This window comes from Salmo salar, chromosome ssa10, assembly GCF_905237065.1.
Source record: "Salmo salar chromosome ssa10, Ssal_v3.1, whole genome shotgun sequence".
In the NCBI taxonomy this organism is placed as follows: Eukaryota; Metazoa; Chordata; class Actinopteri; order Salmoniformes; family Salmonidae; genus Salmo; species Salmo salar.
Genome location: NC_059451.1, coordinates 85632013 through 85650487, shown reverse-complemented (window position 1 = coordinate 85650487; position 18475 = coordinate 85632013). Strand labels below are relative to the sequence as shown.

The following is an 18475-nucleotide window of genomic DNA, read 5'->3' as shown; positions in this document are numbered from 1 at the left end:
GCCGTAAACCAGAGAAAGTTGGACTGTAATCAAAGTGCTAAAATACAAATATGCACTTAAAAAATATATATTGTGTTCTGAACTAGAAATACCAATGACAGCTTTAGTCAGCTCTCTACAGAATATGATATCTGTACGCAGCTATTCCCAGCAGACTTGAAGTGATTGATGGAGGATACACACCGAGCTGATTGTAATGAAGACTGTGTCTGGAGGAGATGTCTGATAACAATAATGCAGCCTATTTATCCACATACAACAGTTCATTGAAATGTCACTCTCACAAAAAAATACAATTTTTTATCACTGTAACCTTAAATGTATTTATTCTAATAATTTAAAATAATATGATTAATTTGTTTGACAATGGAAGGAATTACATTTCATTTAATGATCTAACATAATTTACTTTCAAATGTTTATAGCTAGCTATTTACCCATTCATTATCTATTTCATAAATGTTCTTGATAAGAATAACAAGAGCAGCTCTCTGCCTCTCACAGCTCTCAGAGCAAGTCATTTGAAAGCCGCCTCATTCATAACATCACATGATGTCCATGAATATGCCAATGGACCTGAGGTGGAGTAGGTTTTTATAGAGGAAACAATATCTTAGTGCATATTTCCTTTGATAAAAAGAGAGGCTTTTGGCTCGTTGCTGGTTTGAAGGGGCCGGGATCCATTTTACTGTTGCTGTGAAAGAATCATCTTGGTCTGGGCACCAGCAGGCTCCAAGGTACTTTGAGATGCAGTAGAGGGACAAACACTGAAGCAACTACCCTCTCATGTTGTATTTCTTCCTCTATTCTCTCACTTCTGCCTCCACCTTTCACCAGTGTATTGATATTGGTAAGTGCCATTTGCTGGCCCACCAGAAGGTGTACTCTTTTGACAGGAAGTGTGTTTATGTGTGCTGATTGAGCTTGGCTCTGGGGTGCCAGGTTGGGTTGAGTTTGTGGTCCTGTGTGCAGCCAGAAGAGCGCATGGTTCACTCCACTGAACATGCCATCACAGCCAGGGATCATGTCGCCTGGGCAGATGTTATCAGAATGATACAGTGGAGTTTATTTGCTGTTTATTGCTGTAGGATTTGTGACATACTGCTGTATTGTAACTGAAGCAGAGATAGCAGCAGATTCCAGCAGACATTTTGTTTGTGTTTCATATCAGCTCCAAAAAGTCATTTTTTGAATTCCACCAAAAAAAATTCATAGTTTCTCCCACCATCGGTCAATGTTATGTTCCATTTTGACATCAGTCTCAATGGCATTCTTCAGTCATATAACTCCATACCTAGCATTACATGTTCCCTTTTTACTAAAATGCACCATCAGGCTGATGAATTCTGATGATTCTCTTGTCTGGTAAAAAAATACATGAAAAATACATATATTCCATAGATCAATAATTTACATTCTTTATCTGCCAACCCCTGTGTTCTGGAGTGAGTAGTCTAGACCTTTGAAGACAATTAGGATGTGATAAGCGGTGAGAAGTTGAAGAACTATTTGAGTCAATTCCCCTCACTGTCAGCTCAGTAGTCATTAAATCCCATTGTGTTTCAGCATAGCAATCTGGTCTGGAGCTCCTAGACTCCTACTTATGCTACTGCTGCTTCCATAGCATGTGAATTATTTCCACTAACCCAAGTGCTGTAAATGAATCAATGGGAAAAGTTTTTGTTTAACAGTTGTAGACTTTGTGGTTTTTGGTACTTGGAGAAGGGCCTCTAATTCTCCACAGATTGACCATCACAGTTTAACAGATTACGTTTTGATTGTTGTGCCTAATTGGTTAATTGTTAATTATTGCATCTAATTACAGTGCAGTATTTATTTTTTTATCCAAGATGGTGACACTATTTCTTTGTTTTCAAGTACTTTGGAGGTTTGCAATGAGAGAATCCTGAGCCACAGAAATGTTTGGTTGTGCTGCAAGTTTATTTGAATGGCAGTATACTGAGGGAGGATGAGAATTACCCACCACAAGATCAGATAACAAAAGGGACAGTGAAAATATCCTTGGTAATGGTCATAAAGCAGCAGTAGGCAGCAGGCAGCTGATGGCTTCTTCAGTAGAAGTGTGAGCCTCTACAGTGGAACATTCCGTCTCCATTTTTTCCCCACTTCCCATACGTAGTGCACAATGGACTTAAAGCATTAACGATAGAAGGAGGTACGTTTAATATTTGTTGTGGCTGTGTTTTCTTTTGGGCTCTGCTTATGGAAGCATGGGCTAAGGAATGGAAAAACCTTGGCAGAGAGATCCAACACAAAAATACATGTGTTCTTTCTGAATAGCAGCAACAGCAACAACGTGGAAGAAGGTAAAGTGTATCTGCTTTCTGCATTGACTAAGCTCATTCAGAACAGTCAATAGGCATTTCAACGTCATAGCCTTAGCCGCTGGTAACTTGTGGAATTGACACCAGCTGGAACGCGATGTACGGTGTAATTAAACTAATAATAAACTCACCAAAAGAAGAAACGTCATCTCACTCTCAACTGCGTTTATTTTCAGCAAACGTAACATGTGTAAATACTTGTATGAACATAACAAGATTTAACAACTGAGACATGAACTGAACAAGTTCCACAGACATGTGACTAACAGAAATGGAATAATGTAACAAAAGTAACAGTCAGTATCTGGTGTCAGTATCTGGTGTGGTCATAAGTACTGCAGTGCATCTCCTCCTCATGGGCTGCACCAGATTTGCCAGTTCTTGCTGTGAGATGTTACTCCACTCTTCCACCAAGGCACCTGCAAGTTTCCGGACATTTCTGGTGGGAATGGCTCTAGCCCTCACCCTCCGATCCTACAGGTCCCAGACCTGCTCAATGGGATTGAGATCCGGGCTCTTCGCTGGCCATGGCAGAACACTGACATTCCTGTCTTGCAGGAAATCACGCACAGAACGAGCAGTACGGCTGGTGGCATTGTCATGCTGTTGGGTCATGTCAGGATGAGCCTGTAGGAAGGGTACCACATGAGGGAGGAGGAAAACCTGCTCCAGGGTGCTCAGGATCTCAGACTCGGGCAAAGGTTCACCTTCCAACAGGATTAGGACCCTAAGCACACAGCCAAGACAACGCTTCGGGACAAGTCTCTGAATGTCCTTGAGAAGCCCAGCCAAAGCTTGGATTTGAACCCGCTTCGCTGCACATCCACCCTGACAGAGCTGCAGAGAAGAATGGGAGAAACTCGAGGCCGTAATTGCTGCCAAAGGTTCTTCAACAAAGTACTGATTAAAGGGTCTGAATACTTATGTAAATGTAATATTTAAAAAAAAAATGTTTTTATACATTTGCAAAAATTACTAAAACACAGATTTTGCTTTGGAATTTTGGGGTATTGTGTGTAGATTGATGAGGGGAAAAAAACGAATTAAGCCATTTTAGAATAAGGCTGTAACTTAAAACAAATGTAGAAAAATTCAAGGAGTCTGAATACTTTTACGAATGCACTGTAACTGCGAAAAGGGAACTTGGGCCCAGGCCCCTCTGCCTCATTGTAGAGAGAGATGGAGAAAGGGAGATAGGGACAGATGGAGAGGTGGGAATGGAGAAAAGTGTGTAAAATATTTGCATAGACATTTACCCACAAATCTATTCCATTGTTTCTTCTCCATTTCTCCCAGTCTCTGGCATGGAGAGGAGAAATGAGGAGAGGAGGCTCTGGCCTGTGTGGGTTGATCTCATCCTCTCCAAATGAGGGAAGTTGATAATACAGTACTGTTGGTTCATCTCCAGCCATTTCAGACCCTCCCATTAACCATCAAATGCAGTTAACATTGATTATACCTTGGCACTGGTGAGAGCATGGGCTTTATGAGGGATGACAATCAATCAATCAAATTGATTTATAAAGCCCTTTTTACATCAGCCGATGTCACAAAGTTCTGTATGGAAGCCCAGCCTAAAACCCCAAATAGCAAGCAATGCAGGTGTAGAAGCACGGTGGCTAATGACTTCTCACTAAATCAAGGTAGGTGTAATTTGTTTATCATTAGGTTCTGGCAATCATCTATTGCTTTATATCTGGTTCCAGTACTCAATCATCCCTAAAAGTGCAAACATATTTTTTGCTAAAAAGCACCGACAGGGGTCATTGGTAATGATTGCAAAGATACACTGTCTGTCAAGCAGTAACACTTTTTATTTTATTAACCTTTTGTTACACAACCTAAATAGTTTAAATTCCCCCAAATAAGCATATATGTAAACATTTTCACACATTTATACTCACATTTGATGTTTCAAAATATATATATATATATTTATGTTTTTCATATTATGAACAGATATTTTGATACATTTCATCCATAGCTACTTTTTATGAACGTTTTTATGTTATTCATTCAAAGTGTTGTGTTTCTGTGATGCACAGAGGCTGAGAAATTGGCGATTGAGCAAATCTTATATACCGATACGACCTAAGAGGACCATTGATAAGGGCATCAGACCTCAAACTGTGGAACGCTATGGGCTATCAACTCAGTTCCAGTTGCATCTGAAAGATGAGACTCTCCACTTCGTATAGAAACATTGACTGAAAGCGAAATATGTATTTTCTTTTTGTTGTTATTTTTGAATTATAATGGCTCCCACACCCTACAGGGTGTTCAGAAGGATCAGAAATTATTACATTTTTGGACAAAATTCACCCATGTTAGTGCTTTTAGGGTTGTGTGTGTGTGTGTGTGTGTGTGTGTGTGTGTGTGTGTGTGTGTGTGTGTGTGTGTGTCTGATAGTAGCTGGTTGCTATCTCCCTGCATGTGCATATTGATAGTAGGTACCTCTGTCATTCCTTTCAGTCTGTCTGAGCAGATAGGCCTAAGGTCAATGGGGGTCAGTATGGGTTAATCACATCAGGAGCCCAGTAATTTGACCTTTGGCATGCAACCAGGTCACGTACAGAAGGTTTGGAGACGACTCACAGGAGCTCTTCTACAGTTATATTGGTTTAGTTCATTAGGATCCCCATTAGCTGCTGCACATGCATTAGCTACTCTTCCTGGAGTCCACATAAAATGTACAAATACATGACAAAATACAGAACAGTAATAGACAAGAACAACATAAGATGTGACATTAAATTCAAAATAAATAAAACATGTTTTATCTAGGAAAGACAACAAGAGGCAACAAAAATACTATTTAAACACTATTCATATATACATATTCATATTCATATTCGTATATACAGTACAGTTAAATTACATCTTTAGAAAGAGGAGAGGCACTGTCTGTTTAAAGTGTATGCAAATAAACTCAGCAAAAATAGATACGTCCTCTCACTGTCAACTGCGTTTAGTTTCAGCAAACTTAACATGTGTAAATATTTGTGTGAGCGTAACAAGATTCAACAACTGAGACATAAACTGAACAAGTTCCACAGACATGTGACTAACAGAAATGTAATAATGTGTCCCTGAACAAAGGGGGGGTCAAAATCAAAAGTAACAGTCAGTATCTGGTGTGGCCACCAGCTGCATTAAGTACTGCAGTGCATCTCTTCCTCATGAACTGCACCAGATTTGCCATTTCTTGCTGTGAGATGTTACCCCACTCTTCCACCCAGGCACCTGCAAGTTCCCGGACATTTCTTGGGTGAATGGCCCTAGCCCTCACCCTCTGATCCAACATGTCCCAGACGTGCTCAATGGGATTGAGATCCGGGCTCTTCGCTGGCCATGGCAGAACACTGACATTCCTGTTTTGCAGGAAATCACGCACAGAACGAGCAGTACGGCTGGTGGCATTGTCATGCTGGAGGGTCATGTCAGGATGAGCCTGCAGGAAGGGTACCACATGAGGAAGAAGGAAAACCCTGTAATGCACAGCGTTGAGATTGCCTGCAATCACAACAAGCTCAGTCCGATGATGCTGTGACACATCGCCCCAGACCATGACGGACCCTCCACCTCCAAATCGAGAAATCCACCAAGGCACCTGCAAGTTCCCGGACATTTCTTGGGTGAATTGCCCTAGCCCTCACCCTCTGAACAAGCAGTAAGGCTGGTGGCATTGTCATGCTGGAGGGTCATGTCAGGATGAGCCTGCAAGAAGGGTACCACATGAGGAAGGAGGATGTCTTCCCTGTAACGCACAGCGTTGAGATTGCCTGCAATCACAACAAGCTCAGTCCGATGATGCTGTGACACATCGCCCCAGACCATGACGGACCCTCCACCTCCAAATTGATCCCGCTCCAGAGTACAGGCCTCGGTCTGACGCTCATTCCTTCAACGATAAACGCAAATCCGACCATCACCCCTGGTGAGACAAAACCCGAGACTCATCAGTGAAGAGCACTTTTTGCCAGTCCTGTCTGGTCCAGCGACGGTGGGTTTGTGCCCATAGGCAACGTTGTTGCCAGTGATGTCTGTGAGGACCTGCCTTACAGCAGGCCTACAAGCCCTCTGTCCAGCCTCTCTCAGCCTGTTGCGGACAGTCTGAGCACTGATGGAGGGACTGTGCGTTCCTGGTGTAACTCGGGCAGTTGTTGTTGCCATCCTGTGCCTGTCCCGCAGGTGTGATGTTCGGATGTACCAATCCTGTGCAGGTGTTGTTACTTGTGGTCTGTCACTGCGAGGACGATTAGCTGTTTGTCCTGTCTCCTTGTAGCCCTGTCTTAGGCGTCTCACAGTACAGACATTGCAATTTATTGCCCTGGCCACATCTGCAGTCCTCATGCCTTCTTGCAGCATGCCTAAGGCACGTTCACGCAGATGAGCAGTGACCCTGGGCATCTTTCTTTTGGTGTTTTTCAGAGTCAGTAGAAAGGCCTGTTTAGTGTCCTAAGTTTTCATAACTGTGATCTTAATTGCCTACCTACCGTCTGTAACTGTTAGTGTCTTAACGACCATTCCACAGGTGCATGTTCATTAATTGTTTATGGTTCATTGAACAAGCATGGGAAACAGTGTTTAAATCCTTTACGATGATCTGTGAAGTTATTTGGATTTTTACGAATTATCTTTGAAAGAAAAGGTCCTGAAAAAGGGACGTTTCTTTTTTTGCAGAATTTAGATTAAACAAGTGGTTAGGCATTTTCAACACAGAAATGTTTCTTAAAAATATTTTATTTTACATTCCCCCAAAAAACGTGTACATACGACCAGTAACTTACAGACACATACAAACAATGACTACATCTCATCTGCCCAGACCCGCCTGCTCACACCCACATCCCTCGTGCCTGCATTATTGTTTGCCATTTTTTGTACCAATTAGTTTTTCTCAGTCACCCATGCTATTTCAATATTCCAATAATATATCATTCGATTTTTCCATTGTGCCAATGATGGTGGATTAATTGACTTCCATGTTTTTAGTGTATGTTGTCTTCAAATGAGTGATGAGCCCATTGGTCATCTCACTACATATAATACATATACTCTCTGAGTTCTATTGGATAAGTAACTGTCCAACCATGTGATGGCAGGTGATGTAAAGCCATAACAAGTGAGTTTTTACAATAGCAAATGATGATCATGCGGACGCCTTAACAGTTCTCACAGTTTCCTAACAGGTGCATGTATTATCAGATTCACTTCCTGAGTTATCTCTATCTTTATCACTACACGCAGAAGGTGAAAGCACAGAAACAATGTTTCCAGCTTACATGTTCATCTTTGTTTAGAGCGTCACGATTAATGATTAGAAGTATGATGTATATGTGTCATTTGCATATTTATATTCACAAAACACTCAGTATCTTGATTAACTCCGCATTGTAGAAGTGATCTTTAACATTTAAACTCACTCTCTATCAGTATTGGCAATCAGGGCTTGGTCGGGTGCACAACTTTAGAGCTTCTAGCCAATTAACATGTACAGTATAGGGACTGTGAATAATCCTGGTCCACTGGAAATAGCAGTGGATAGATAGAATAACCCATGCATGGGGAGCTGTGTAACCCATGGACCTCTCTAGCCCAGTCAGTAGAGATGGCTGCATCAGCCAGGGACTGTCTAGTGTGATGGTCTGTGAAATGACTGTGCCGGAGCACCCCCCATCAGTACTCTACTCTGTCTGTCCCAACTGACAGATCCTATAATTAAAATGGAGACACTAATTATTCTGGAGGGATATGTCAGCCATGGTCACAAGTTCAGTGGATGACAGCTTGTGTGTTTTGAATGTATGTTTGAGTGAGTAACTCACTGTATTTAGCTCTGTGGCGTATGTGGATGTGGGGTGTCTGTTAGCCAGTTACTGAATGTGTGTGTGTGGAATGGTAAAGAAATTGTCTGTCTCTGTCTGTCTCTGTCTGTCTATCTGTCTGTCTGCTGAGAGCTCTGTGACACACAGGGCCTCTGTAATTAGCCTGTAGAAGGATTACTGCTTTACCCACTACAAATGGTTCACCTTACAGTTCAAACGCCTGCCAGGGGATCAAACCCATACCTCTCTGCCTCTCTGCCCTCCATTACATACTACTGACCATATGTCCATTTACACTAAAGCAACTATTTAGCATACTTGATGCAGTCTGATGCAGTTTTTGCACTTTTGGCTAATTTGTTGCTAATTTGACTGAGTTCCAGACTAATACTCCACAGCAAAGAATTATCAAACGTTAAGGTGAACAGTCAAATCAAATCAAATGTTATTTGTCACAAACACAGTTTAGAGCAGTTCAGATGTGTAGTAAAATTATTGTATGCTAGCTCTCTCAACATTGCAGTACAATAATCAGTAATAAAGAGTCAAATCTAAAATAACAAGTAATAGAAGAGGTAGTGTCATAGTAATAGGCTGATAAGAATGATGGCTAAACCTAAACAGCCGTGCCGAATAGACTGAAACCAGGGTTTTTTTTTTTTATTGGTACTATGACTCTACAGTGGTCCAAACTAAATTTCCAGGCTCCACAGAGATGTCTTGCGGTTCTCATATGAGATGTGTGTAGTGAGAGAATACAAGGTGGGAGAGAGATTGCCGTCCCAGCAGCTAACAAATTCTCTTGCCTTTAGAGTGGAAGTGTGAGGCTCATCACTAAGGCGAGACATGACGATGGAAAGTAGAAGAGATGTCAAGGATTGACTGGGATTTCAGCTTAGGAGGTGGCTCTCCGTTCCTGTTCCATTACTAAATAACATGTGGTGTGTCGTTCTGACCAGCATTAGGGAGAAAATGCATTAGTAAAGGATGTGAGTTTCTGAGTGAGATTCTGACTAATGCCTGTCATTATTCTTAGCCTTTGTCTCAGTCCTTGTTGTTAGATCAGCGTTGAACAGGCTCATATTTTCATCATACTTGTGATTTGGTACCTCAATGTACTTTCATGTGATTGACAAAGTGACTGACTTTATCGGTCTGGAATGCTTATCATACAGATGTAGGATCTTAATTTGATCACCCTGTTGCAAGGAAAACTTTCCTGCAACGCAGTAACGTTAAAGCATGTATTATATCTGAGGTTTAAAAAGGTTTCTGAAGTTTGTAATTTCCACTTTTAAATTTCAGACTTGATTTTCCCTTATGAAAAATCAATCCCTTCAAAAATGTCCATTAAATATAATCCACATAATAATTCACATTTCCTGTTGCTGCAAGATCATTTTCCTGCTGTAGAAAACTGGCTCAAATTAAGATCCTACATATGTAGGTAGTGCCCAAGATAGTTCTGCAAACTTCTAACGAACTTGTGTCTGTTTCCATAGGAACTGTGGTGATGACAATGACAGCAGAGGATGCTGATGACCCCAGGTTGCAGAACGCGGTGCTGCGTTACAACATCGTGAGGCAGTCGCCCGATAAACCCTCGCCCAACATGTTCTACATCAACCCAGAGAGTGGCAACATTGTCACTGTGATCTCCCCCACGCTGCTGGACAGAGAGGTGAGTGTGCTGGGCTGGGAGCCTCTCCAGACTGATCTAATGGGGCCTCAAAACACTGCTGCTGTCTCACTGCCTCACTACCATGATGTTTTAAATCACTGTTGTTATTGTCAGTAAAGAGACTGCAGATAGGCGAATGAAGGAGGCGGGAGAGGGGGTCACTGTGCTGGGGAGATGAGGGGGGTGAGGGAAGGCGGGCGGGGGGTGGATTTCTGTGGTGCATTCTAATGAGCAAGCGGAGGCAGCATCGCCCCATTCCTTAACCGGAGCGAGACAACGGCATGATTGCTTTTTCAGCAGGGTGACGAATGCCAGAACATCGATTCACTGTGCTCGTGGAAGAGGAATATTAGCTGTTGTCAGACACTTAGAGCTTGGTTTAATTGAGGTGATACACACTTATCCACCAGCATCGGCTGTGTCCAACAAGTCCAACAGAAACCTCTCAGATGGAACAGGGAAATCACTATCAAATGGCAATGAGTGGATCTCTGAGCTATAACTCTCATAGATGATTAATTGATAAATGTGTTAGTACTGTGTGTAATTCAAACATTGAGCGCCTGGTCTGTGTGCTCATGAAGGGTGCTATTGATTTCTTTTGAGTTCGAAATTGCATGATTAGTGGGTTGTATTGAGCGTGATCACCCCTTTATTGCATGTTTATAGTTCATACCTGTGTCTGTGTTATAGACAAAATCCCATATACAGGTAACTGCCAAAATAATGGAAACACTTTAGTAAATGATGGAAACACTTTAGTAAATAATGGAAACACTTTAGTAAATGATGGACACACTTTAGTAAATGATGGAAACACTTTAGTAAATAATGGAAACACTAGTAAATGATGGAAACACTTTAGTAAATGATGGAAACACTTTAGTAAATGATGGAAACACTTTAGTAAATGAGGGAAACACTTTAGTAAATGATGGAAACACTTTAGTAAATAATGGAAACACTTTAGTAAATGATGGAAACACTTTAGTAAATGAGGGATACAAAGTATATTGAAAGCAGGTGCTTCCACACAGGTGTGGTTCCTGAGTTACTTAAGTAATTAACATCCCATCATGCTTAGGGTCATGTAGAAAAAGCCATTATTTTGGCTACCATGACAATGCACCCATCCACAGGGCACGAGTGGTCACTGAATGGTTTAATGAGCATGACAATTATGTAAACAAGGGATGGGCAACTTCAGTGCTCGGTGGCCTGATTTGTGTCACACTTTTGCCCCAGCCCCAGCTAACACACCAAAAATCAACTAATCATTGTCTTTAGAAGCCTTTTTAATCATCGAATACACTTCAAGTTTGCATTTCCTGCTGAGCAGGAAAATTCTCAGCAACAAAAGAGATCCTACATCTGTATCTTCTAGGTGTCTGGAGAGCTTTAAACCTCGGCTACTTCAGCAGATACTCATAAGTATGTATCACACACCCTCCGTCTGGCACACCAAACTACTTTTTTGGCTGGATGAAAAACGTTGTTCCTCCACCCTGTAAATGCATTGGACATAATTCAGGTTGAGCTGTAAGTGTATTTAGATGGACATTCCATGGTTCCCCGGGAGGCAAAGCAGTCCATCGAAAATTGGAAAATCTATTTTGTCACATTGAAATCAAGTTGATTTTCCCTCCACCACTCTCACTCAGGCGTTAAATTCTGTCTTGATATGCACATCTATGTCCTTCGTATCTATTTTTCCCTCCACTTTGTCTGCTCCTCTCTCCTTTCTTTCTACCTCTCACTTTTTGGATCAATGGCAGACTATATTTTTGACAGATAATATGGTACACAGAAGGGGCCATTTTCTTAGGGGCTGTGAAGTAGCATATACTGTATGTAGCCGATCAGACAGGAAAGACAGACTTTAGAGATCGGATCTCTCTGTCTCTGCAAGCCTAAGAGCAGTAGTCTATCAGTAGTCAATCTGATGGACACACAGTCTCACAGACGCTGGCCAGAACTGCACAACACTCTCATGCTCAGACATTTCAATCATGGCAAAATCAATTGGTTAACATCAAATGCTTTCACTTGTTCTTTATAAAGGAATAAACTTTAAGCTGCAGTGGATGTAAAGGTATGTTTGCATTTTTAAAAAGCCTTTCCAGTGCCAGATGTGATGGGTTGATTTCACAGGCACAATGTGTGAGTTATACCAGCTGTCTGTCAGATTGATAGCCCTGAATAATGGGCCTCTGTGTGTGTTTGTGTGTGTGTGTGTGTGTGTGTGTGTGTGTGTGTGTGTGTGTGTGTGTGTGTGTGTGTGTGTGTGTGTGTGTGTGTGTGTGTGTGTGTCTGTGTGTGTGCCTACGTGTATATGTTTCATGTTAGTGTTTAGAGCTGTTGTCTCAGTCTCCTGGCTGTGGTGCGTTGTGATTAATGGACTTTCCAGTCCATTGTGCTGTCACGGCCTGCCTCCCCTCGTCAAACGACCAACCTCCCTTCCCCTCATCACGACTATCCTACATCCTGTCCACAGTCATCAGTACCTGGAGCACAGCGGAGTAGAGCTTCCTCTCTCCTCTCCTCCGACAGACAATTTCACCTTGGACCTGCCCAGGACCCGGAGGCCATCACTCTACAGCACACAGAGGAACTGTCAGCCCAAGCTTTATCTGGCCTACACCCCTCCTTCAGTACCAGTCAGCTTTTCAGATGAATCAGGTTCATGGCGTGTGGTTATCATGGCACTGTGAAGTTTACCAACTCTCTGTGTGGTGTCCCTGCAATTGCTGTTATGTAAAAAAAAGCTGAAAAATGATGATCCCCTATTGATGTCACTTGTTAAATCCACTTCAATCAGTGTAGATGAAGGGGAGGAGACAGGTTAAAGAAGGATGTTTAAGCCTTGAGACAATTGAGACATGGATTGTGTGTGTCATTTAGAGGGTGAATGAGCAAGACAAAATATTTAAGTGCCTTTGAATGGAGTATGGTAGTAGGTGCCAGGCACACTGGTTCGTGTCAATAACTGCAATACTGCGCAATAGTTTCCTGTGTGTATCAAGAATGGTCCACCACCAAAGTACATCCAGCCAACTTGACACAACTGTGGGAAGCACTGGAGTCAACATGGGCCAGCATCCCTGTTGAACAAGTCCATGCCCCAACTAATTTAGGCTTTTCTGTAGGAAAAAGGGGGTGCAACTCAATATTAGGAATGTGTTCCTAATGTTTGTACACTCATTGTACATTCCCACATTCCTCTATCATTTAAAATTATTCAATTCAATTATATGGTACATGCTGTGTGCATATTTAGCGAAGGCTTTTGGTCTATACTTGTCTCCACACCTCCACTTCTCCACTCATCAACCGTTAATTACAGCCTGTGATTCCTGCTGAAGCACAATGAAAGGTCAGCTGGAGGTCGTGTGTATAATGATGTGTTGCTACTTATCTCCTCTGGACCTCCTCTGACCCATGCTGCTGCTGCTCTGAGGATGTATAGCACTCTGAGTGACAGACAGGTGCTATGCTCTTAAACCCATTGGAGAACTCCACGTTGGTTTATAATGCCAGAACTTTCACAAGCGAGACTTGTGTTCCGTTGCTTAAGCACAGAGCAGTGTAAAGCTCTTTAGGTTAGCACAAAGCAGTGAGTAGTAATGCATATATTATTAAATGTGAGTCAAAAAGAAAATAACATAATCGAAAGTCATATTTGCTTGTAGTATGTGCCAATAAAAAGTAATTGTTGTAGGTTTGAATCATCAACACCCTGCTATGAATTATTTGAGCAGCTCTGATATGTTTCAAGCTGTGTCTTTAATCTAGTTTACTTTGCCATGGCTTTGCCAGGTGTCACTGACACACACATGCACGCTCGAACACATGTACACACACACACACACACACACACACACACACACACACACACACACACACACACACACACACACACACACACACACACACACACACACACACACACACACACACACACACACACACACACACACACACACATACGCACACACATACAGAAAGGCAGACTAATGTGATTGAGGAAGTAGTGATGGGGCTGTAGATTACGGTGTACAGGCCCATGGTGCTGCTGGTCTGGCTGGGACCTAACTGGTGTGGGCAGACTGTTAATGATGGTGACTGTGGATTTCTAGTTCTCTCTGGGCAATCTGGGACCTGTCACTGGTAACGGCAGCCAATCGATATGCCTGGCAGCCCCTCCTCCTCTTCCATACGGATGAATTACAAAGAGCCAAAATCAACGTTCAAATCAATGTCCTCCCTATGTGGGGTCTGGGGAGCAGAGGTCTGTCCACATTCACTGTTCCTGTTACCTCTGAGAGTAACCCAGACAGGAACATGACCTATCCTGAATGCTTCAATGGCTCTGTCTGTCCGTCCATCCGTTCATTCGTCTATCCATCTGTCTGAGTTTAAACAGATGGGTTATCAGAGCTACTTGTTAAATTCATATCTCTGTCAGACACAAAATAACACTTAACAAGAAAATGGTACAATAACAAGACATTTATTTAAGAGTGACAGGAGGACAGACAAACATTATTTTCTGGGTTTGTCGTACCTGTGTATCTATCTCGTTATAACCAAAAATGTTGATACGGTGGCCATGGTAGCTGGTATTCCCCTTCTTTGTTCTATGTTCTTGATGTGACAAATGGATGTTTACCTTCCATTTGTCACCGCGGTCCTCCTAGTTAGTACATGAAGGTACATGGTGTGAATGGAATCCATAGCGCTCAGCTTGATCAGCAGTACATAATGAGTAATGGAGGCGCGAGAGAATGACCCCGTTTATTAGTGGTGACCTTGCCAGTGTGATCTCATCATGGTGTTTGGGCTGATAAGAAAGCAGTGCTTGTGAAATGGTTTATTTGGCTTGGTGATGAGAGAGGCTGGCAAGAGAGGCTGTGTGTGTGTGTTGTGAACTCTGGCTTTGGCAAGTTGTCCTCATCACAAGTCTACCATTCATTCTGCCTGCCTGTCAGTTTTTCCCTCTCCCTCTACTACTTCCTCAATTCCTCACCTCTCTCTCGCTCTCTCTCTCTCCAACTTTAATATAATAATAATAATATACTGTATGTAATAATATATGCCATTTAGCAGACGCTTTTATCCAAAGCGACTTACGGTCATGCGTGCATTTTAAGTATGAGTGGTCCAGGGAATCGACCCCACTATCCTGGCATTGCAAGCACCATGCTCTACTAACTGAGCATCTCTCTCTCTCTCTCTCTCTCTCTCTCTCTCCCTCTACCTTCGTTTCTCAGCGCTTCACTTCGGACATCCAATTACTCCCGGGTCATAGCGTAGTGATTTCATTCAGAGCAGCGGCATTCACCCCCGCCCTCAAACAGCCATTCAAATTACCGCCCCGCCTGTCCGCCACCGCCCGCAAAATGTTGTTTTCAAACATTCCTCGTCCGCCACCTAATCTGATCCCTCAGACATAATTGAATGTCAGTCGCCACATAAAGATTCCTTCCTCTCCTCAATTAGCAGCTGCTTCCCTCTGTCACCACAATGAGACAAAGCAGACAGAAAAATATTTACTCTTCCTCCAGGTAGGGGAGAGAGTTATTATATTATGTCATCTATATGCAAATAATACAGCGGCGACTTCAATTGGTAAAATGTCATTACTGCAGATCTGATGTGTGCACTCCAGTTTATAAACTCCCTTTTATTTCCCTATTATGATCCAGAGATTGAGGCACCTGGCTTCAGAAATAGAGTTGTGATGCTCTAAAGGGAGCTGTGAAGAGAGGGAGAGAAGGAGCGGCATGGCGTTCTGAGATAGAACGGAGGGAGGGATTCTTCTCTGCTGCCTTACTCTTTCCTTTCTCCCTTTTCTCTTTCTCCTTCTCTTTCTCTCATCAGCCCTTTCATCTTCTGACATCGTAATGCACCTTTAGATTGGCTTCTTGGGACTCTCTATGCTTCCAGGCTGCATATGATCAGAATGTAAGGTCAGAAAACTTTTACAGAGGTCTACTGTTTTACAGAACGGATTATCTTCAGCCAAATGCCCAAATAGTCTCCCAAAGTGTACACTCTTACAAAAAAGCTGCTATCTAGAACCTAAAAGTCTTCTTTGTCTGTCCCTGTAGAAGAACCCTTTAATGAACTGTTTTTGGTTCCAGGTAGAACCCTTTTGGGTTCCATGTAAAACCCTTTCCACAGAGGGATCTACATGGAACCCAAAATAGTTCTACCTGGAACCAAAAAGGGTTCTACCTGGAACCAAATATGGTTATCCTATTGGGATAGCCGGAGAACCCTTTTGGAACCCTTTTTTCTAAGAGTGTATAGGCAGGTTTATGGCCTTTCATTGTTATAATACGTGACATTTGTGAGAAGGACACTAAAAACAGATTATCTAGAAGACAAATTAACTGACTTGAGAGAAGAATCACCTACTTTACATCAATGTCAATTAGCATCTAAGACAAATGGGTCAGTCCACATTCAACAAACACTCTCTTTGATTAATCCTTCCTCATTCTACCTTTTTCTCACACAGCCACACTCCTTTTCTCTGACACACAAGCACACACATTGTTGGACACTACTTTGTCTCTCATACTATTTTCTCTGATACTGGTCCTCTAGAGTCTAGAAGAGTGAAGTACTATGCTGAATCTATTCCATGTATTCCATGTAAGCAGATGCTTCACTCACAAGGCCCTGATCATGCAAGCCTCTCCTGAACTGATCCCAGGGCTATGGTGTGATGTTTGTGTGAAAGTAAGATGTCACATAGCCAGTGTGCCAGCGGTTGTGTACAATGCCCCCTGTCTAGATCCCCCTCTCGCTCTGGTGGGATGAATACGGTGGACACAGTTCACAGACAGTGATGGAATATGGCACCCCCCCTCCTCTGGGCTCTCCTCTTCTCCTATCCTCCTCCCCTCTGCCGCCCTCCTCCATCACGGCTCTGTCCAGTTGCATTAGGTCGGAAATGAGATTCCACTAATTAATTAGATCTCAGAGTGCTAAAGATGAAGATTACATCCCAATGAAGGTTACGAGTGTCAATCATTTTTTTTCAAGCTGTGAATTCCTGTAGATAAATTGAGCCCCCTGGGTATTGTGGGTTGTTCATCTTTTCTTGTTCTTTTTTTAATTAATTGAGTCTCACAGACAGAGTGGCTCAGTCAATAGGGGTCTGGGACAACTTAGGGAACAGCCCACATCAGCATTGTCTTCTCCAGAGGAGAACAGAGAACATGGATGGAACAGAGAATAGGGAAATGAAGAGATGAGAAATATTGCCATTAAGAGGCAGATGGAAGAAACTGAGAGGAATAAGAAGGAAAGAGAATCGTTGCGAGGGAGAGAAATACACTGAAAAGGAGAGAGAAGCAGGGAAATACTGAGTGATTTTATTAACCCCACAGAAAACTGGAGAGCACAGTATAATTTACAATAGACCTACATGAATCATTTAAAGCAGACCTGCTCTTGATGTAGATGTGTTGCGCTTAGTTGAATGTCATTTTCCTGTAACAATATGTCTATAAAAATAACAAGGTACAGTTCAGACGTATTCCATTTGACTGAGCAGTACTGTACTTTGACAACTGTTGTGATGTGAAGTTAAAGCTCTCAGGAAATTGTTTTGCCAAAGAAAATAGTTATTTATGTACTATTTCAAAGAATGACATTTATTTTTCCTATTCAAAGAAACAATTTGACATAATTCATTTGAGTCCCAAAGCCAATGGCTATTCACTAATATCTCCTTCCCTGGACAAGAGAACATACAGTATATGCTATGAGCTGGTGGATTTCCAGGAAATCTGGCACCAGCTCTCAATACTTCAAGTACACATCTTTTATTTTTCAAATGGCAGAGGAGTAGAAGCAATTTAAGAGCAATCTGTCCAGAGAATGGTTTAATATAATGGGTAACTGTCATCATAAAAAGCAGACAGGTAAGTGGTAGTCTCGAACTCTCAAGTCAAGGTTGTTACTTGCTAATTCAGAATAAATGTCTCAAATTACCTTGTGCCCTTCTATTCTGAAAGGACATGGAAATCTGGGCATTATAAATATCCCTAGTCCCAATAATCAATGTGTATTAGTGCCGCGGTAAAGTGAGGCCATGGCTGAACGGCAAAGAATAAAATGCCACAAAGTGATGTGGGCCATATTCCATTGCAGTACCAGGCAAAAAAGGGTATGTTCTCTCCTCAGTGGTGAACTGGAAGTCTGAACCTACTGCAGATAGTGCTTATCTTGGTAGGGATTGTGGTTCAGTCTAGTGTTCCTGCATGGATGTATGGGTACATCTGAGGACTAAGCAAAGATAGGCTATCTGACAGGATTAGGACTACACTCCGATGACCAATGAACTGAGAGATGGTCCCCTGACTTGACCAGATGTGAAGAGAGAGACGGAAAGTGTATTTATGTTCTCAGCATGGTGTATTTGTATTTCTCTCATCACCATGGTCCCTTACTCAGAGATGAAGACAGGATTCGTTCAAAGCGTGACAATTTGGGTCACTGATCACCGTTTTCTTCTAGTAATTGGTAATAGTGGGGCTTTACATTGCCTATTACTGTAACCCGGTCCGAAGATACAGGAGAATAAATTGTCTGCTAGCAGATATTGG

At 42.2% G+C, this 18475-nt stretch overlaps 1 protein-coding gene across 2 annotated transcripts in view; it reads left to right on the top strand.

Annotated features, from left to right (window-relative positions):
• cdh13 (cadherin 13, H-cadherin (heart)) overlaps positions 1-18475 on the top strand; it is a 513598-nt gene that overhangs the window by 321100 nt on the left and 174023 nt on the right. For both annotated transcript variants that reach the window (XM_045688176.1, XM_045688175.1), the window contains one exon: positions 9676-9854. In XM_045688176.1, coding sequence (XP_045544132.1) covers positions 9676-9854 — 179 coding nt within the window. The remainder of the gene's footprint in view (positions 1-9675; positions 9855-18475) is intronic.